General features: G+C 41.5%; 1 protein-coding gene across 1 annotated transcript in view; it reads left to right on the top strand.

Annotated features, from left to right (window-relative positions):
- Positions 1-22,122, top strand: part of LOC132888330 (WD repeat-containing protein 49-like) — a 141,019-nt gene that overhangs the window by 99,529 nt on the left and 19,368 nt on the right. The window contains exons 15-16 of the mRNA XM_060924390.1: positions 15,597-15,794; positions 16,349-16,536. Coding sequence (XP_060780373.1) covers positions 15,597-15,794; positions 16,349-16,536 — 386 coding nt within the window. The remainder of the gene's footprint in view (positions 1-15,596; positions 15,795-16,348; positions 16,537-22,122) is intronic.

The following is a 22,122-nucleotide window of genomic DNA, read 5'->3' as shown; positions in this document are numbered from 1 at the left end:
TTTTTATATAAATCTCTCCTCCGGCATGGTGGTGTAGTGGTTAGTGCTGTTGCCTCACAGCAAGAAGGTCCGGGTTCGAGCCCCGTGGCCGGCAAGGGCCTTTCTGTGTGGAGTTTGCATGTTCTCCCCGTGTCTGTGTGGGTTTCCTCCGGGTGCTCCGGTTTCCCCCACAGTCCAAAGACATGCAGGTTAGGTTAACTGGTGACTCTAAAATTGACTGTACGTGTGAATGTGAGTGTGAATGGTGGTCTATGTCTATGTGTCAGCCCTGTGATGACCTAGCGACTTGTCCAGGGTGTACCCCGCCTTTCGCCCGTAGTCAGCTGGGATAGGCTCCAGCTTGCCTGCAACCCTGTAGAACAGGATAAAGATAATACAGATAATGAGATAAGATGAGAAATCTCTCCTGAAGTTAATAAGGAAAAAGAAATGCAGCTTCTTGTGTTACTGAGAAACGAGGAAGCATACAGTCCTGAAGATTTTCCTGTAGCAGAAAACTGACTGACTGTTACAAAGTACTGACACTGGAGCCTACTTCCATAAATATTAAATAAATGTCTCCTTAAAAAAGCTTCAATCTATTAATAATTATATGTTTTAATTTTTTTTAAATAACACAATTTTAATCATTCATTTGTTCATCCAGTACAGACATGCCTGTGAAATGGCTCTTACTACAATGGATATAAAGTCTATACATCCTTCTTAAAATTTCAGCTTTTGAGATAAAAAAAAACAAGATAAACAATCTCAGGTCTTTTTCCACCTTAAATGTGATATAGTAACCAACAATATTATTTAAATCTGGGCTCTGACTGGGCCATTCCAAAGCATTGATCATTTTCTTCTGAAGTCATTCTGTTGTTGATTTGTATTTGTGCTTTTTGGTCATTTTTTTTTTTTTTGCTGGAAGGTGAACTTGTTCATCTTCAGCTGTCTAATAGAGGCCTGCAGGTTTTGTATGGCCCATAGCATGACGCTATCACAACCATGCTTCACCATGGAAATAATGTTCTTTGGTTGATAAGATGTCTTGTTTTGTGCCAAATATTTCTTTTAGAATTATCCCCAAAATGTTATATGTTGGTCACATTAGACCATAATACATTTTGAGACATCATTTAAGGTTTTAGGTGGGCTTGGACATTTTTTTTTTGTGAGAAAGAGCTTTTGTCTTGCCACTCTACCCCATAGCCCAGACATGTGAAGAATATGAGAGATTGTCGTCACATGCAGGGAGTGACCAGCACTTGCCAGAAATTCCTGTTACTCCTTTCATGTTTCTGTAGATCTCTTGGCAGCATTCCTCTTGAGATTTGTCTGTTGAGATGAGCCTTTTTTTTAAAAACCAGAACAGAGGAGTGTAGGGACCAGGTGAGATCATCGAAGATGTGGATACCAAGGAACTTGAAGCTTGACACACACTCTAGGACAGCTCAGACATGCACACACTCCCATCTTTATTAACCGAGCTGTTGTAGAAGTGTGTGTCAAGCTTCAAGTTCCTTGGTATCCACATCTCCATTATTGAAATAAAAACTTGAAAAAAAAAAAGCCAGATTGGAATTTACTAAAATGCATATTGACAAGCCACAATGATTCTGGGAGCATGTCCTTTGGACAGATGAGACAAAACTCAAGCTTATTGGCAAGTCACATCAACTCTATGTCCACAGAAGAAAAAAATGAAGCTTTCAAAGAAAAGAACACCATACCTATTGTGAAACACGGAGGAGGCTTAGTTATGATTTGGGGCTGCATTGCTGCATCTGGCATGGGGTGTCTTAAATCTGTGCAGGGCACACTGAACTCTCAAGACTATCAAGGCATTCTGGAGCAAAATGTACCACCCCATGTCAGAAAGCTCTGTCTCAGTAACAGGTCATGGGTCTTCCAACAGGATAAAGACCCAAAACACACAGCTAAAAGCATCCAAGAATGTTGAAGAACTATGGCCTTCACAGTGTTCCATAGTGTCAAGCTTCAGAGATAGTTCGGGGTTCTTTTTTTCATGGAAGTGTACCAACAAATTTGTCTACATTTGTATTTGAATATAAATATGTTTTCATGTAAAGATATAAATCATTAAATGTATTCAAAATGCCCATGCCACAAGCAAACAAAGAATAATAAATCAAGCACGAAAGTGCATGCACATCCCAGAGAGCAAGCAATCATTGCAGCTGTGTTAAATCAACATTTTTCTGTCAATGTTAAATTCACTGAATCAACATCAAACACATATGTTGATTCTTCATCACTTTTGCACCTCCAGTTAATACAGAAACAATGTTGAAATCATAACTAAACATCAATGGGACTTCAGTGGTATTTCAACTAATATTAAACCACAGCTTATAATAATAATAATAATAATAATAATAATAATAATAATTCAAAATATTGTGAAAAAATGTCCTGCTTTATCTACAGCCAGGATAAATGTCATGAAATATATCTATAGCCCTGTGTTATTAAACATTAGGTTTATCTAATATATAAATCACAATAGACAACTTTGCTTCAGTTAAAAAAAAAAGTTTTAGTTCATAAAAACATTTAATTTCATTCTTTGTGAATTCACTCCTGCACTGTCTGGCATCCAGCACCACCCACCCAGTCTGGAGCATAACGGATCCATTTCTGAACTGCCTGGGCAAAGGCAAATTCAGAGACTACCTTTGCCCCATTTGCCGAGTCAAGGCATCTAAAACAGAAAACATAGGAGCATAAAAATAAGAATATGAATTTCAGATTAAATCAGTGTGGCAGCAAGGGTGTAGTCGAGCATCAGCCATGAATGGCGAGGTTAAACCAGCAGATAACATGCAATGAGGTACACCTGTGTCTAATTACTGGCTGCCTATTAACATGTGCCTCTATGTGTCTTTCAGATAGCCAGTACTGAGAGAGAGAGAGAGAGAGAGAGAGAGATCTGTATCTCCCCACATGTGTGTCTGTGTGTGAACATTAAAACCACTTAAAAGCAGGGCTTTGAACCGGTTCAAGGAACGAAAACGAAAACCTGGAACTTTTTCTATTTCACATGGAACAGAAACGAAACCAGAAACTTTATTATTTTTTATGTTCCGGAACAGAAAAGCTTATTAAAAATAATGGTAACCGGTTAATACCGGTTTTTATTTCGTTCCTCAAAGTTTCCGTAGCCTACAAATAAAAAAGTCATTCTTCTCCTGCGCAAGTTTCTATGACCCGCTGGGGTTCACTTCCTGTGTGACGGTCGCTGACTGAATGGAGAGAGCGGGAAGGTGGACTACTATCACGTCTCCATGTGATAATAAGTGAATTACTGAGTGTCTGAGCAAAGAAGAGCCTGAACGTTGCAACCTCCTTATTGGCTGTTTGTAAAAATGTATCAGTTGTTGCCCTTCCCACGGGAATCATCGCGGACTCGATAGACGAGACCTGACGAGTTAGTTCGTTGGTAGCAGAACAAAATGTCTGGACACAAATCAGGTTTTCAGAAAAGGAAAGAAAATAAACGGAGGGTCGAAAATACAAAAAAGGAGGCAGAAAATGCAAAACGAGTTTTACGGTAGGACAAATGGTTACTTTTTAAGGCAGCCCGCTGTGGCTGCAGGCCTTCAGTTGTGTCATTGAATGGTTACTTTTCTGAGGCAGCCCGCCGTGGCTGCCTGCAGGCTTATTTATTATAGCCCATTTAGTTAAAATAGTTGATATAAAATGTTTATAGTTATAGTTATGTGATGGTTGTCCTGATTTAGACTGTTTTTTTTTGGGGGGGGGGGTTGCGCGATGTTGCACCTGGGTCCAGATTAGGGCAGAACCGGCCCTGGCTACATTTCAGGTGTAGTTTGTTTTATGTATGTATGTATGTACTTGCATAGATGCGTACTTGGTCTTCCAATATGGCGCCTAACAAAATCTCGCGGCGCGGTGACGTCATGTGGTAGCCCTCTATAGGGCTTGACTAGCCTTTGGTAACACACTGAACGAATTATCTTTCATTTTTGGCACTTTTTCTGTTTGTGTAGATGGGAAGACATACTGAGAATCCAAATCACCAACATTTGAAATAATAATTGTTTTGAATTATTTCTTGTCTTATTTAATGAAGGTTGTAATAGAATTAGCCTACATTTGGCTTAAGCCGGATGAGACAGAGACATAATTTTATAGCCATTTGTTAAACAGCTGACAGGGAACGTAATTAACCGTTCCGGGAACGAAATTTTTTTGTTCTAACCAGTTCGGGAACGTCTATTTAATGGTGGAACCCCAAACCGGAAACGTTAAAATTCCGTTTCTGTTCGGAACGAACCAATAGGAAAAAAATTCTGGTTCAAAGCCCTGCTTAAAAGTGTAGAGAAAATAAAAGAATACCTTGAATTGCAGTGCTTCTCTCCAGTTCCTCATTGCCCACTCTCCTAAAGTTGTTACACTGGTGCCAAAACCTGTGACTTGAGGAACAAACACAGCCATGGAGTCCAAACCAGTCAGGGAGCTCCTCCAAACCCTCATCGCTGACCTCCAACGCCAGTACCAAGAGCTGCTTGCACTGTCCAATGAGCAGGAGCAGTGCTTCAAAGTCCTGTGCAAGGCCCAGGCAGAGGACCAACAGGTGATACGGAGCTTGGTCCAGTCAGCGTGTACTCCAGTGGTCACTCCTATGGCCAGTGTTCCTCTTCAGCTGGTTGAGATGGGGCCACAGGATGACCCAGAAGCCTTCCTCAAGCTGTTTGAGTGTGCCATGGAGGCAAGCTTGTGGCCAACCTCAAAGTGGGTGGCTCGCCTGTTGCTGCTCCTGTCAGGTGAAGCACAGCTTGTGGCTTGGCAGCTCCTGGCCACCAGCATGCTGGAGTACCCGGACCTGAAGCAGGCAATACTGCAATGAGTTGGCCACAGCCCAGAAGAACATTGCCAGCAATTCTGTTCAGTGGCCTACAGTGAAGTTGGCCAGCCATTTGCATTCGCGCACCAGCTCCGCGACGCATGCCAATGGTGGTTACTGATAGGTGAGTGCAACATGGAGGACGTCATTGACCACATGACGCTTGAGCTGTTCATCACCCAACTGCCGAGCGAGACCTCGACGTCAATCCAGTGTCACCACCTGGCATCGCTGGAGGAGGCAGTCCAGCTGGCAGAGGATCATCTGATGGCATTTCTGGGAGTGGGTGCTCCCGCAGCTTCTCTCCTTCTCTCTCAGTCACTTCTGCTTTCTCCCCCTCCCTCTCCCTCTTCTCACCCCTCCCCTACCCCAGCCTCACAGAAACGGGGGCCAGTTCCCCCAAAACCCACTCCCTGCACTCATGTCTGTCATCATGTTTCTTCTCTCCCTTCTCCTTCTGTGTCTGTGCTGCCATTAACCCCCTCTCTGTTCACAAGTGGACTCATCCATGCCCGCCAAAACTGGGAGTGAGACTGGGCAGGTCTGTTAGCATGGTGGGAAGGCTGGGATTTCCTGAATTAGCACTTCCACAATGAGGTGGGGCTACTGGTTCACATTCCTGATGCACCGTAGGCTTCAAGTGGAGATGTACTGAGTTTCTGTGAGTATTCAAGGGGCTTTGGTGGATTCTGATTCTAATCAGACATCCATGCATCAAAGCCTGATTCAATGCAGGGCACTGGGAAATGCATGATTGGTGAAGGTGAGGTGTATACACGAGGATGTTCACAAATATCCACTAACACCTGTCACTATACAATTCCAGGGAGAAAAGCATAGTGTGGAGGCAGTGGTTATTCCAAGCCACACCCATCCACTTATCCTGGATTGGCCAGGGTTTAAAATGTTAATAAAACAGTTAATAGTGGGTGGGTCCTGCAGTCGTACATCACCAGGGAATCTCATCACAGTGTTAGCTGGGGAGGTGGTCCCAGGGCTGTCCACATCAGCTCCACATCATGATGACATGGAGAGTGTGGGGGGACCCAAAGAGCTATAGGGAACTTTTATTCCATGCGGCTCATCATAATCCTATGGCTGGACACTTAGGTCTGGATAAAACACTAAATCATCTCATGGCTCATTTCTGTTGGCCAGGGATTTGCACTGATGCCTGCAAGTGGTGTGTGGCTTGTCGTGAATGCCAGCTGGTAAATCCAGTAGCCACGCCAAAGGTGCCATTGTGCCCATTTCCATTAATTGAGCTCCCCTTTGAAAGAATTGGCATGGATGTCGTCAGGCTATTAGATTGATCTGCACACAGGTATCGCCATTTGTTGGTCATAGTGGATTATGCAATGTGATACCCAGAAGTAATGCCTCTTCACAATATCTCATCATGCAGTGTTGTGGAGGCACTCTTCTGCGTCATCTCCCAAATCGGGATTCTGAAAGAAATCCTGACTGATCAAAGCACTACATTTATGTCATGCACACTACATGAACTGTATGAATTATTGGTGATTAAATTGATTTGTACAGTGGTGCTTGAAAGTTTGTGAACCCTTTAGAATTGTCTATATTTCTGCATAAATATGACCTAAAACATCATCAGATTTTCACACAAATCCTAAAAGTAGATAAAGAGAACCCAGTTAAACAAATGAGACAAAAATATTATACTTGGTCATTTATTTATTGAGGAAAATGATCCAATATTACATATCTGTGAGTGGCAAAAGGATGTGAACCTTTGCTTTCAGTATCTGGTGTGACCCCCTTGTGCAGCAATAACTGCAACTAAACGTTTGCGGTAACTGTTGATCAGTCCTGCACACCGGCTTGGAGGAACTTTAGCCCATTCCTCCATACAGAACAGCTTCAACTCTGGGATGTTGGTGGGTTTCCTCACATGAACTGCTCGCTTCAAGTCCTTCCACAACATTTCGATTGGATTAAGATCAGGACTTTGACTTGGCCATTCCAAAACATTAACTTTATTCTTATTTAACCATTCTTTGGTAGAACGACTTGTGTGCTCAGGGTCGTTGTCTTGCTGCATGACCCACCTTCTCTTGAGATTCAGTTCATGGACAGATGTCCTGACATTTTCCTTTAGAATTCGCTGGTATAATTCAGAATTCATTGTTCCATCAATGATGGCAAGCCGTCCTGGCCCAGATGCAGCAAAACAGCCCCAAACCATGATACGACCACCACCATGTTTCACAGATGGGATAAGGTTCTTATGCTGGAATGCAGTGTTTTCCTTTCTCCAAACATGACGCTTCTCATTTAAACCAAAAAGTTCTATTTGTTCTCATCCATCCACAAAACATTTTTCCAATAGCCTTCTGGCTTGTCCACGTGATCTTTAGCAAACTGCAGACGAGCAGCAATGTTCTTTTTGGAGAGCAGTGGCTTTCTCCTTGCAACCCTGCCATGCACACCATCATTGTTCAGTGTTCTCCTGATGGTGGACTCATGAACATTAACATTAGCCAATGTGAGAGAGGCCTTCAGTTGCTTACACTGTAAAATATAATAAGTTGACTTTACTTAAAAAAAATATGCAAAGTCGTTGCCTCAAAAAAAGTCATTTATGTTGATTTAGATAAATTAGATTGGGTTAACTTATTTTTTGTGAGTTTGCAGTACTCAAATTAACTTAGATTAGTTTGATTACATTAACTTATTTATTGTGAGTTTGCAGTACTCATCTTATATAATTTTGATTACATTAACTTATTTATTTTAAGTTTACAGTACTCAAATCAATGGCTTTCAGATATCTTTTTTCATAAATTTAACTTAATATTCATGAATTGTGAAAGCTTAATTCTCTAGTTTTACTCATCCTTCATATTGAGGCCAATTTAACTTTAATTTTCTTGACCAAAGAGTTTTGCGAAAGACAATAGGACACATGCTAATTTAATTAAAAAACAAACAAACACACAATACAAGGTAATGAGCCCCCAAACAAAATGAATGGTGAACACATTGGATTTACTTTGCAATTAACATTTATTTTAAATGCTAAACAACGCATCATTTAAGGCTCTGGAAACATGTTCCACTTTTGTTAATCCTGGTGCATGTGCTGAAAAGACCGCGCGTAGATGGGGCAGGTCTGCACATGTCTAAACACAACGCCCAAAGGACTCTGGGACAATAAATTATATTTTCTAATTTAACTGAAGTGGAGTACACTAAGTTAAGCGTGTTCTCCAACTTGAAATTAGCAGTTATTTATTTAATATTAGTGTTGACAACAGGTTGATGATTTCTAAGTTTGATTCACTAATCATTTCTAATTAATTTGAATATTTGCATTTACAGTGTAGAAGTTACCCTGGGGTCCTTTGTGACCTTGCTGATTATTACATGCCTTGCTCTTGGAGTGATCTTTGTTGGTCGACCACTCCTGGGGAGGGTAACAATGGTCTTGAATTTCCTCCATTTGTACACAATCTGTCTGACTGTGGATTGGTGGAGTCCAAACTCTTTAGAGATGGTTTTGCAACCTTTTCCAGCCTGATGAGCATCAACAATGCTTTTTCTGAGGTCCTCAGAAATCTCCTTTGTTCGTGCCATGATACACTTCCACAAACATGTGTTGTGAAGATCAGACTTTGATAGATCCCTGTTCTTTAAATAAAACAGGGTGCCCACTCACACCTGATTGTCATCCCATTGATTGAAAACAGCTGACTCTAATTTCACCTTCAAATTAACTGCTAATCCTAGAGGTTCACATACTTTTGCCACTCACAGATATGTAATATTGGATCATTTTGCTCAATAAATAAATGACCAAGTATAATATTTTAGTCTCATTTGTTTAACTGGGTTCTCTTTATCTACTTTTAGGACTTGTGTGAAAATCTGATGATGTTTTAGGTCATATTTATGTAGAAATATAGACAATTCTAAAGGGTTCACAAACTTTCAAGCACCACTGTATTAGTGTTTATCCTCCATAAACGGACAGGCTGGTCAAACAGTTTCACCAAACACTTAAAAACATGATTTGTAAGATTGTTCATGGGGACACTAAAAACTGGGATAAGTGGTTAGACCCTCTGTTGTTTGCAGTGCATGAGATCCTGCAAGCCTCCACCAGGTTTCCCCCATTTGAATTACTGTATGGATGCAAGGCCCATGGCAACTTAGATATCATTAGAGAAAACTGGGAGGAGGGGCCTCTCAAAGCAAAAAATAAATTCAGTATGTTCTTGACCTGAGAGCAAAACTCCACGCATTGAGTCACAGAACCCAGGAGAATTTGCTACAGGCACAAGAATGTCAATCCCGCCTGTACAACAGAAGGACACAGCTAAGTGAATCTGCACTGGGAGTTAAAGTGTTCATTTTACTATGCACCTCAAACTTGAAATTACTCACCAAATGGCAAGGGCCCTTTGAGTTCACATGGCAAATTGGGATGTCAACCATGAGGGCAAACATCCAGATAGAGGTGACATGTCAAATTTACCACCTCAATCTCCTAAAACCATGGAGAGAGGAGTTTTCTGTGGCTCTGGCATTGGTAGTTTGGAGAGGGCAGAGCTGGGACCAGAGGTAAGTCCAAAAAGTGTGACCCAATTCACCCTGGTCCCCTGTGGAGACTGTCTCTCACCATCCCACAAGTTAACAGGTTGCAGGAGGAGTTCTGCAATGTGTTCTTGCCCCTCCCTGGTTACACTGACTTCATAGAACACCACATCGAGACTCCCCCAGGGGTGGTGGTACGCAGCCGCCAGTATTGACTCCCTGAGCACAAGAAAAATGTAGTTCAGGATGAACTCCAGGTCATGCTTGAGATGGAGGTAATTAAAGAGTTACACAGCAACTGGAGCAGCCTGGTAGTTTTGGTGATGGGTTGGTCTGGTTCTGTGTGGACTATAGGAAAGTCAATGCAATGTTTAAAATTGATGAATATCCAATGCCTTGCATTGATGAACTGCTCAATTGGTTAGGCGTGGCTCACTTTTATTCGACACTCCATTTAAAAAAGGGATATGGGCAGATCCCCTTGACTCCATTATCCCACAAGAAAACAGCCTTTTCCACTCCATTTGGTTTACATCAATTTGTCACCCTTCCTTTCAGGTTGTTTGGGGCCCCAGCAAAGTTTCTGCACCTGCTGGACCGAATACTCCCTCCCCACAATGCGTATGCTGCTGCCGATTTTGATGACATAATTGTTTCCTTTAACAATTGGTAACGGCATTTACAACATCTCAGGGATCTCCTGAGGTCAGAGCAAACCTGAAAAAGTGTGCAATTGGACAGGTGGAAGTACGGTATTTGGGCTTCCACTTGGGTCATGGGCACATATGTCCCAAAAATTGATAAGACTGTAGCAGTTGCAGCCTGCCCAAGACCTAAGACCAAAAGGAGGGTGAGGCAGTTCCTGGGGCTGGCTGGCTATTATAGCCAGTTCATGCCTAACTTTACAGACATCACCAACCCACTGACTGACCTCACTAAAAAAGGGGCACCAGATCAGGTCCAGTGAATGGAGCTCTGCAAATGGGCTTTTGCTCAGGTAAAAGCGGTTTTGTGTGGGGGCCCGCTGTTACATTCTTCTGACTTTTCTCTCCTTTTTGTTTTACAGACTGATGCATTGGACAGAGGGCTGGGGGCTGTTTTGTCCCAGGTGGTGAAGGGGGAGGAGTGCCTGGTGCTATATATCAGCTCCATGCGAGAGTCAAAGTAAAGCACCATTGAAACGGAGTGTCTGGCCATCAAGTGGGCAGTCCTCACTCTCTGGTGCTACCTGCTAGGATGCCCATTCACCCTCTACTCTGACCATGCCCTACTCCAGTGGCTCCACCGCATGAAGGATGCCAATGCGTGGATCACTCTTTGCTATCTGGCCCTTCAGCTCTTGAAAGTCAAGGTGGTCCACAAGCCAGTGGTGCAGATGGTGGTGGTGGATTACATCTCCTGCTGGGGGGGGGAAGTCAGTTGCAGGCCGGATGGCTCCCTGGCCTGAGTTGGGTGGTGGGGGTATGTGGCAGCAAGGTTGTGGTTAAGCGTCGGCTGTGAATGGCGAGGAGTCAGGTTGAACCAGGAGGTAACAGGTGATGAGGTACACCTGTGTCTAATTACTGGCTGTCAATTAACTTGTCTCTGTGTGTCTATCAGATAGCCAGTGCTGGGAGAGAGAGCTGTATCTCTCCACATGTGTGTCTGTGTGTGAACATTCAAATCACTGAAAAGTGTAGAGGAAAAAAAAGCACACCTTGAATTGCAGTGTCTGTCTCCAGTTCCTCATTGTTCACTCTCCTAAAGTTGTTACAATCAGGTTCAACAGAAATCGCAACTTTGAAGTGAAATAGGCCTGCGTGTTCGTAGCCTCAAGAGCAGGTTTCATCTCCACATTGGTGCACCTTAAGATGTATCTGATATAGCCACCTATTTTGTTTGTTTTATGGTCTGTCATGAGTTCATATTTTGTGTCTTTGCAACATGTGGTATTTTAAATGAACATAGTGTCTGCAATACTAATCCAAAATACTTTCTGTCAAATTCAGTGAATTGCATCTCATGATCTGCTTGGTGTCCATTCAGACCTCATGGCCCATCAGCTGCTGTATTTAGGGGAGCTCCTACATCAGTTAAACAATGTGTTTTCAGCAGACCCACCTGATCCAGCATGACATCCAAACCTACCCACACCCCCCGGGTCATCGTCAAACAGCACTCCTACCATGTCCCAGAGGCCTGCTGTCAGGCTATCAAGGAGGAAGTGGTGCAAATATTGTAAGACAGAATGATTGAGGAGTCCACCAGCCCCTGGTCTAGCCTCATTGTTGTGGTGCCTAAACCAGACAGTACACTGAGACTTTCCAATGATTTCAAGAAACTCAACTCTGATTTCAACCGCTACCAGAGTGGACTACCTGATCAACCAACTGGGGAGGGCCCAGTTCATTTCAACACTGGACCTGACCAAAGGCTACTGGCCGGTGCCCCTGACACCCGAAGCAATCTCCAAAACAGCCTTCAGCACCTTTCGGGCCTTTAGCAGTTCTCCTCCCCTTTGGCTCCATGGGGCACCCCCGACCTTTCAATGCCTCATGGACAATGCCTCTTATGCCCCAACTATGATATTCATCATGGTGTAACTGGATGACATCAATCATTTATGCACCTGGACCCTCCACCTCCACCACCTCATGGTTGTCTTAGAGGGGCTGAGAAAAGATGGGCTCATTGCAAGCCCTCACAAGTGCCATCTGGGACTGTCAGAAGTGCAGTACCTGGCATATTGCATTGGTTGGGATTACTAAAATCACAGTAGAAGATCGAGGCAGTCCGGTAGTACCTCTGGCCCACCACCAAGCGACAGGTACATGCCTTCTTGGGGCTGGCTGGGTATTATGGCAAGTTTGTGCCTAATTTCTCTTTAGACTCTCTCTGCTCAGATCTGAGACCTGACTTGGAAAGGACAGACAGAGAAAGTGCAATGGACCGAGCAAACAGAGCAGTCAGTCCAGGCCCTGAAGAGGGCCACAGAAATTGGCCTGGGTGCCATGATCTCTCAGGACTTTGAGTGTGACGAGCATCCCGTGCTGTTTATCAGCCACAAGCTAACACAATTCGAGAAGTATGCCATAGTAGAGAGAGAAGCCTTGGCCATCAAGTGGGCCATCACAGAACTATCTGTCTGATTGTCACTTTACCTTGTATACTGATCACACACCCCTCCAGTGGATGTATAAGGCAAATGACACCATTGTTCGCATAACCTGCTGGTTTCTGTCCCTCCAAGACTTCTCATTCCAGGTCCAACACATACAGTGCCTTGCAATATTCATCCCCTTTTGTGTTTGTCCTGTTTTGTCGCATTACAAGCTGGAATGAAAATGGATTTTTGGAGGGTTAGCACCATTTAATTTACACAACATGCGTACCACTTTAAAGGTGCACATTGTTGTTTTATTGTTACACAAACAATAATTAAGATGGAAAAACAGAAATCTGGAGTGTGCATAGGTATTCACCCCTTTCATATGAAACCCCTAAATAAGAGCTGGTCCAACCAATTCACTTCATAAGTCACATAATTAGTTGATTAAGATCCACCTGTGTGCAATCAAAGTGTCACATGATCTGTCACATGATGTCTGTATAAATCAACCTGTTCTGGAAGGACCCTGACTCTGCAACACAACTAAGCAAGCAACATGAAAACCAAGGAGCACTCCAAACAGGTTAGAGACAAAGTTGTGGAGAAGTATAGATCAGGGTTGGGTCATAAAAAAATATCCTAAACTTTGAATATCCCATGGAGCACCATTATAGCAAAATGGAAATAATATGGTACCACTACAAACCTGACAAGAGAAGGCCACCCACCAAAACTCACAGACCGGGCAAGGAGGGCATTAATCAGAGATGCAACAAAGACACCTAAGATAACACTGAAGGAGCTGCAATGATCCACAGTGGAGATGGGAGTATCTGTCCATAGGACCATTTTAAGCCATACACTCCACAGAGTGGGGCTTTATGGAAGAGTGGCCAGAAAAAAGCCATTGCTTAAAAAATCATGTTTGGAGTTTGCCCAACAGCATGTGGCAGACTCCCCAAACACATGGAAGAATATTCTCTGGTCAAATGAGACAAAAATTGAACTTTTTGGCCATCATGGGAAATGCCATGTGTGGTGCAAACCCAACACCCTGAGAACACCATCCCTACAATGAAGCATGGTGGTGGCAGCATCATGCTGTGGGGATGTTTTTCATCTGCAGGGACAGGAAAGCTGACCAGGACTGAAAGAAAGATGGATGGCATTAAATACAAGGTAATTCTGGAGGAAAACCTGTTTGAGTCAGCCAGAGGTTTGAGACTGGGACAAAGGTTCATGGTCTAGCAGGACAATGACCCTAAACATACTGCTAAAGCTACACTGGAGTGGTTTAAAGGGAAACATTTAAATGTCTTGGAATGGCCTAATCAAAGCCCAGACCTTAATCCAATTGAGAATCTGTGGCATAACTTGAAGATTGCTGTACACCAACGCAACCCATCTAACTTGAAGGAGTTAGAGTAGTTTTGCCTTGAGGAATGGGCAAAAATCCCAGTGGCTAGATGTGCTAAGCTAATAGAGACATACCCCAAGAGACTTGCAACTGTAATTATAGCAAAAGGTGTCTCTATAAAGTATTGACTTTTGGGGGGGGGATACTTATGCACACTCCAGATTTCTGTTTTTTCATCTTAATTATTGTTTGTGTCACAATAAAAAAAATGTGCACCTTTAAAGTGGTAGGCATGTTGTGTAAATCAAATGGTGCTAACCCCCCTAAAATCCATTTTAATTCCAGTTTGTAATGCAACAAAACAGGACAAACACCAAGGGGGATGAATACATTTGCAAGGCACTGTAGCTGGGATCCAGCATGATAACGCTGATGGACTCTCAATGCGCTATGGCCTCTGGGTCAAGCCAAGGAGGAGGAAAGCAGTTTGTTTTTCCACACCTTCTGCGTCCTGTGTCTGCATTCTTCTGATACAGTGTGAGGTGCTTCATAGCACAATATCCAAACTCCATTTGTAAGAGGATAATTTTGTTACCATAAAAGCAAAATGCTAACTGTGTTAATAAATGCTAATGTTAATGTCAGAAGAAATGATCCTGCATGGAGGACTGTATGTCATGAAAATAGCATCTATTTAATATTGTGAAAGGCACATGACTGCAATGTACATAATGTAAATAAAATATAAACAATTATGAATGTTCAGTTAGGTACAATTCAGCATTCAAACATTACATAAATAAATGCATGCTTGTCACATCCACACACTTCAGTGCTTGGATTCAGTGCAGTGGATTCGCACTAATCACCAGAGGTGGAAAAACTGGATTGACAAAGTAAAAGTCCTGCTTAGGTTTTCCTTCTGCCTGTGCTGTCAACACAGGTGATTTCACCAATTAGCTCATCAACCTGGCTTAGGGGATGTGGTAATTAGGATCAGCTGGTTCATTGAATTGGCTGGAGCAAAAATGTGGCAGGGTTTTTACTTTCTGCACCCGGGTTTTTCCACCTCTGCTAATCACCATGCACCTGTTCCTGATTAGAGTGCAATCACACTACAACCTCAAATCTCAAAACACACAGACTTTGTGAAATGTGTGCACTGTACCTTGTGTCTCACATTACCAGACCTTTGTTTAGTGCTTTGCTCTCCTCGTTTTAACCTGAGTTTGTGTTTTGGACTATGTTTTTGATATTGCCACTTATACTCAGTTTGTGCCTCACCTGACCTCCATTTGTTATATGACCACGATTTTGCATGACATTTTGGAACTGCTTGCCAGTATGTTTGTAAATAAATCTTCCTACACTGACATCCATCTATTTCCTTTACATGACAATGCTTACTTGATATGGATTTACAGATGAGATGTGTTTGGTGCACTTACATTGGTCTACTACACGATGGTCTCTTGGTCAACTATAATTTTGACTTTTCGTTCATATTTCCTGGTCAACTATAAATCAATGGCTTTTCAATAATATCACTTAATTTCCTTGTCAACTATAAATCCATACTCAATCAATTACAACTAGGACAAGTATAAATCAATGTGACAGTGTCACTGTCATCAGCATTACGGTACTTTTATCGGTCAATGCTATTGTTTTGAAAAGAGTAATGAAATGTATCTTCTTTCCTTGTTCTTCTTTTGTATCAGCAATACTGTCTCCAACCATCTGAGAGTGTACTCAATCAGGCCCCGGAGATGCTATTGAGCCTCCACCCTCATATTGACCGCATCACTCACTTGGAAACAGGCATCCACAGCGGCCATCTGTTTCTTCTCAGTGCCTCAGCAGATTGCTGTCTGGCTCTCAGCTACCTGCCTGGAGGAACTATAGGGATATTTGGACAGGTTAGTTTCACTCAGTTTAAAATAGACAGCCTTTTCAGTTTCCTAGTTTGTCCTAATTAATAAAAAATAAATAAATATCTAACTAAAGTTATTACTGTAGCTATTGGTTTGGATATTGTGACTTCAGTATTATATTCTGTCTGGCCGAAATATGATCTAAATATGAGTTAACCACATACATTTCATCACTGTGGGACATATTATTGTCATGAGATGTTAATTTTTCAAAGTAGCTCCAAACTCGCTCCAAATTTGGTTTTATAAGGTTCTATCTGTCAGTCAATCATCATTTATAATATTAAGGTCATAAACAGATTTTTGTCAGGAAAGCCATGCATTTCTACATAAACTTTCATTGGCTTACAATCAAACCCCTCTCTTTCCAATAACATGGATGTGGTGATTCCTCACTCTAGCTAGCAATGATGGCTAATGCAACATCTACTGCTTTCCTATATCTAGGATCAGGGGACCACTGAAGGTTCTGTTAGGATGTTAAGTCTTGTTGATGATATGAATACAATTTGTAATAATGAAGCTAGCTTTCCTTTCAGGAAGTGCACTGGAACCTGGCTGGAATCACTGAAGTGTTTGTGAAGAGAGAGCAGGAATTGAGCACAGAGGTTACTACAGAGAGTGGGACAGAAACAGATCTGCAGGAAACACAGCCTGAACAGAGCAGCTCCCAGTATGCTGAGAGATCACAGAGCAATACACAGATTGAGGAGAAAGATTACACAATGTGAGTGAGGGGTGTGTGTGTAGCTGATTATGTAGCTGTGATGTTGAGCTGTGAAGAAATGTTAGCACAAAAGAGTATTATCATCTCTCCATGCCTTCCTCTATCCTTTTTTCCTCCCTGCCTCCCTCCCTTTTCCTATTGCTCTTCACCCCCTTCTTTCTTATTTCTTGCTTTCCTCTCTCTCTCTCTCTCTCTCTCTCTCTCATATCCATTCAAACACAATCCATTCATCAAGTCTCCACCTGTTCCTCCCATTTCAGTTTCTTGGTTGTATCCATTTCATTCCTTTGTTTATATGTTTCCCCCTTTATTCAGTTGCCTCTTTCTTTCATATCCTATCTCTCTTGCTTTCATGTCCTCCTTCTGCCTTTCATTTTCTCTGCTCCTTTCTATACTTTACATCATATCTTTTCTCTCTTTTCAGTATCTATTCGTTCATTCATTGTGTCCATCTCTCTTTCATTTTCTATATCACATTCATTGCGGGTCATGGGGAAGCTGGAGCCAATTCCAATGGACATTGGGCGAAAGGTGGGGCACACTCCAGACGGGTTGCCAATCCATCGTAGGGCCAATACAGAGAGACAGACAGCCATTCACACTCACATACACACCTGCTGGCAATTTAGAGTAGCTATTTGACCTAACCCACATGTCTTTGGACTGTGGAAGGAAACTGGAGCACCCGGAGGAAACCCACACAGGCATGAAAGAGAACATGCAGACTCCACACAGAAAGGCCCCAGTTGGCTGTGATGTTCGAACCCAGAACCTTCTTGCTGTGGGGTGATAGTGCTAACCACTGCACCACCATGCCATGCCCATCTCTCTCTGTCCCCTGAATTTCCACCTCTTCTGTCTCTTTCCTCACTGCATCTTTAGTCTTCTCTCTGCTCTATACCTCCTTTTCTCTTCCCTTTACCTTTCTTATCCCATCCTCCTCCCTTTATCTCAGACACTTTCTAGCCAGCTAGTTCTCCTCCTTCACTTTCCTCATTTAATACTGGATAAATAGGAACAGGGCAGATGTTGGGTAAATGCCAGCAGATGGCTCATTTCCACTTGAGAGCTTTTATTCCACAATTCCCTTACACTCTCATTAATGTTTTCACATCTGGGTGATTGATAAAGGAAATAAACTACTCCTTCCTTCTCTGTCTGTCACAGTGTGTGTGTGTGTGTGTGTGTGTGTTTCTACTGACTGTTTCACACTCATCTGATCAAAAATGGCCTTAGTGTCAGTGTTTTAATGGCTACTTTCTTGTGATGACAGGATACTAGTTTCACAAACTTTCTACCCATCTTTTGAAGTACCTGATTGATTGTGATTAATTATCCACTTCATCCAACAGACTCTGTGTGAAAAACAAAAACAGCATGATCACTGTAGGGTGTCCTTGGTGTAATCTCTTCACTATGCATGTAGTGAAGTATCACTGCACTTTGGCTAAACTCTCTGATGGAAAGCTGCCATATTCTTTAATAAAGCAGCAAGAAGCCAAATTCATTTCATAGGCTTCAGAACTTTAATAAGAATTTGAAAAATGGCATTTTGTTACTTTCTTTGTTCCTTGAACTCAGTAGACTCATCCCATTTTGGCAGAATTCAGTTCAGAACTACATGGTGTCTTTTAGATTATTTTTAGATATTTTGGTATATATATATATATATATATATATATATATATATATATATATATATATATATATATATATTTTTTTTTTTAACTCGATTACATTTCTTCTTCAAACTTGGTGGCCACATCTGATTTTGTAATCAGCACGTCCCACCACTTAATTGATTTTGATTTGGAAATAGTGAACACAACGTATTACAGATTTTAGGAAGAGTTCTTTCATTGTTATATCAATTTCTCTGTGGCTGCTCTTCTTTTTCTACTTTCAGATCTGAATTAAAAACTTCTCTTCAAATAACATTTCTTTTTCTCCTTTAATGTATAATCTGCTGCATTTTAAACCCACCCCCCCAGTGACCTTGGGATTGTGAAAGGTATGATATAAAATAATAATAATAATAATAATAATAATAATAATAATAATACAAAATTAATTAATCAATTAATCAATCAATTAATTAATTAATTAATTGCCAAGCAGTGATTAACCCTTTCACAACTGCAGACCACTATTCTGGTCTCATTGTAGTAGGGAAACCCCTTCTGTAAAAAGTTACACAGTGGTTAAACAGTAAACATTGGCACTTGTGGTGATGCAATATCCAGTATTACACTAATCTGCTTTATATAGTGAATGGATAATTCTACAGATTCAGTGTCATTTAAGTACTTTTAATGTCCCAAGATATATGACTGATAAGGCTTTTCAAAACACTGATCAGTGTACACTACAGCGTTTAAAATTTTTGCATGTTTGTATTGTACAATGGAAAAGAGAAATTAAATAATTTCTTTCAGCAATTATATGTTTGTTGTTCCTTGGACTTGGAATTTCAAATGTCTCCATTAGCCATCTGTACCAACTTTTATGAGTGTGGGCAATGAGGAACTGGAGAGAGGCACTGGAAATCAAGGTGCGCTTTAACTTTATTAACACTTTTCAGTGACTTTGACTACTACATAGGCACACTATACACACATGCCCGCAACGGGGTGACACAGCTCTCTCTCTCGTTCATGGATGTCTGAAAGACACACAGAGACACACACTAATAGACAGCCAGTAATTAGACACAGGTGTACCTCGTCACATGCTACCTGTTGGTTCAACCTAACTCCTCGCTATTCACAGCTGACACTTGACTACGCCCTTGCTGCCACATCATAACAATAACATTATTCATTTTGAGTACACAGTGTTAAATAATACTACACTTTTTGGTTAAATTGAATTAAGTTGCATCCTTGTCATGCATTATACAATTTTTGTTGTCAGTTTCAACAAATCTAAGCAGTATTTTAAAAGTCATATGACTTTTTGGCATTCAGCTCAAGTTCAGGTAGAATAATGTATATGTAGTTCGTATGTCATGATTGTACTTTAAAAAAATGATGTTGTAAAAAGCAGTTTTAGAATTGTGTTGGAATGTGTGAAAAAGCATTACCATTGTGACGAACCGTTTTGGTCACTTGAGGTCATTCTGTTCAGTCTTAGGAATGTATCAAGCACACAAACTTATATCTGCACCATTGATTTGGACAATTAACTGGCCATCAAAAAAAAAATTATGTCCTATTGTTTTGGGATAAAGAGTTGGCAGTGGGAGGGGTAGTAAATGAGAAGGGCAAAAAGTTCCATTCAATGAGAAGAGTGAATACCCCTCCCACTGCCAACTCTTAATCCCATCAGGTCAAGTGATTAAAAAAGTTTGCCACAATGAGTAAGGTAATGTTTTTTCACACATTCCAACACAGTTCTAAAACTGCTTTTTACAACATCTTCATTTATCTGTTTTTTTTTTAAAGTATAATCATGGCATACATACTACATAGATATTATTGTAGCTGAACTTGTGCTAAATACAAAAAGTCATATGACTTTGAAAATACTGCTTAGATTTGTCAAAATTGACAACAACATCAAAGCATGCCAAAATCATTAGAGTGCCAGAAAAAGATGAAGAAAAGAGAGCAAACAAATACTGGTGAACATTTTGTTTACTGAAAAAGCACGCAAAGATTACACAGGAAATTTGCCTGAGTAAAATTTACTCAAATTTAAGAAAATGTCACCCTGTGGCAGATAACACTTGGTCCCCCTCTAAAAAGAGTACAAGTTACTCTTTTGATAAAGCTGTTTTCCCAGAGTCAATTCTCCTCAATTCAGTGTTAATATTTTACTCTTTGTGGTGGTATTTGACTCTATTCAGTGTGTCTTGAAATGAACTCTTTTACTATTTTACTTAATTACGAGCCACAACCAACTCTGTTACTTTGTTACACAATTATTCTGTAATTTTGCTCCCACTACAACTCCAAATTTTACTCTCAAAACTCAAAATAGAGCAAAATTAACTATTTTTGAGGAAAATACTTTTAACTCTGAAAAATTGCTCAGTCATTTTTCCTGTGTATGCACCACAGTGCACACGTATCAGCCAATATTCTCATAAGAAATAGAAGAAATATTTACACTTACTCAAGTTGATCTTTGGCCAGATCGAGTTGAAGTTCAAAATGACACTGCTCATCATCAGTGTTGCAGTTCTCAAGATTGAACTGAATCACTGTCCTAAATCATGAAATGAATCATAAATTGAATCTCTGTCCTGAAATTGAATCACTGTCCTGAATTGTATCATGAATTGAATTGCTGTCCTGAATCATCTGAAGCACCTCCTGAGCATCAACTCCGTGTGCCATCTCACAACAAGTTTTACCTCCAAACAGGTAGCCTAAACTTTGGCTGATATATTTTATCCTGTTTATGGTGGGCATTCTCACCACGAAAGAGAAACCAATTAAAACCGAAAGAATGAAAGTGATTATCATGCTGTTACCATGTGAACAGTCTTTTATGAATGCATAAGTGGGCGCTCAGCACTCTGACTCAGGTGTGACCAAGTAAGGTGACAAGTTTTATGTTTCATCTAATTTAGGTCATTTTAAAAATATAATATTATTTGGCAGTGGGCACATAGGGAAATGTAAAGTATAAAGTTTCTGTCAATATGTTTATCATGTTTGTATGATAACTCATGAAGATATTTATCTAAATACATGACCTACTCATTCTAAACCTGCCGAGCTTCACCATCGAAGCTCTCAACCCCAGGGGGTTAAAGGGCTGAAGGGCCAGGTAGCAAAGAGTGATCCATGCATTGGCATCCTTCATGCAGTGGAGCCATTGGAGCAGGGCATGGTCAGAACAGAGGGTAAAGGGGCATCCTAGCAGATAGTACCAGAGAGTGAGGCCTGCCCACTTGATGGCCAGACACTCCTTTTTGATGGTGCTGATTCTTGCATGGATACCTTGTAGCTGATGTACAGCACTCGGTGCTCCTCTCCCTCCACCACGGGACAAAATGACCCCCAGCCCTTGGTCCAATGCATCGCTCTGTAAAACAAAATAAAGAGAAAAGTCAGAAGACTACAACAGCAGGCTCCCACACAAAACTGCTTTTACCTGAGCAAAATTGAAGTAGACAGCCCTGGGACTGCCTCCCCAGTTAACGTTGCGACAGGATTTCCTCGTGATGTATGACTGCAGGACCCAACCACTACTAACTGTTTTAATTAATGTTTTAAATCTTGGCCAATCTTTTCCCAGGATAAGTGGATGGGTGAGGCTTGGACTAACTGCCACATCCACACTATGATTTTCTCCCCAGAATTGAATAGTGACAGGCATTAGTGGATATCTATGAATGCCACCATGCACACACCTGACCTTCACCAATTGTGCATTTCCAGTGCCCTGCACTGAATCAGGCTTTGCATGGAGGTCTGATTACAGCCAGAATTCACCAAAGCCTGATGTGTACCCCCAGAGACCCGGTATGTTCCTGCTTGATCAGGGAAGCTTGCGGTGTCAGGAATGTGAATCAGTAGCCCTGCCTCCTTGTGGAAGTGCTGATTAAGGGAAGTCCCAGCCTTCCCTCCCTGCTGA

This window comes from Neoarius graeffei, chromosome 6 (genome assembly GCF_027579695.1).
Source record: "Neoarius graeffei isolate fNeoGra1 chromosome 6, fNeoGra1.pri, whole genome shotgun sequence".
Lineage (NCBI taxonomy): Eukaryota > Metazoa > Chordata > Actinopteri > Siluriformes > Ariidae > Neoarius > Neoarius graeffei.
The sequence above is the reverse complement of the archived record's forward strand: the minus strand, read 5'-3'. Positions and strand labels throughout refer to the sequence as shown.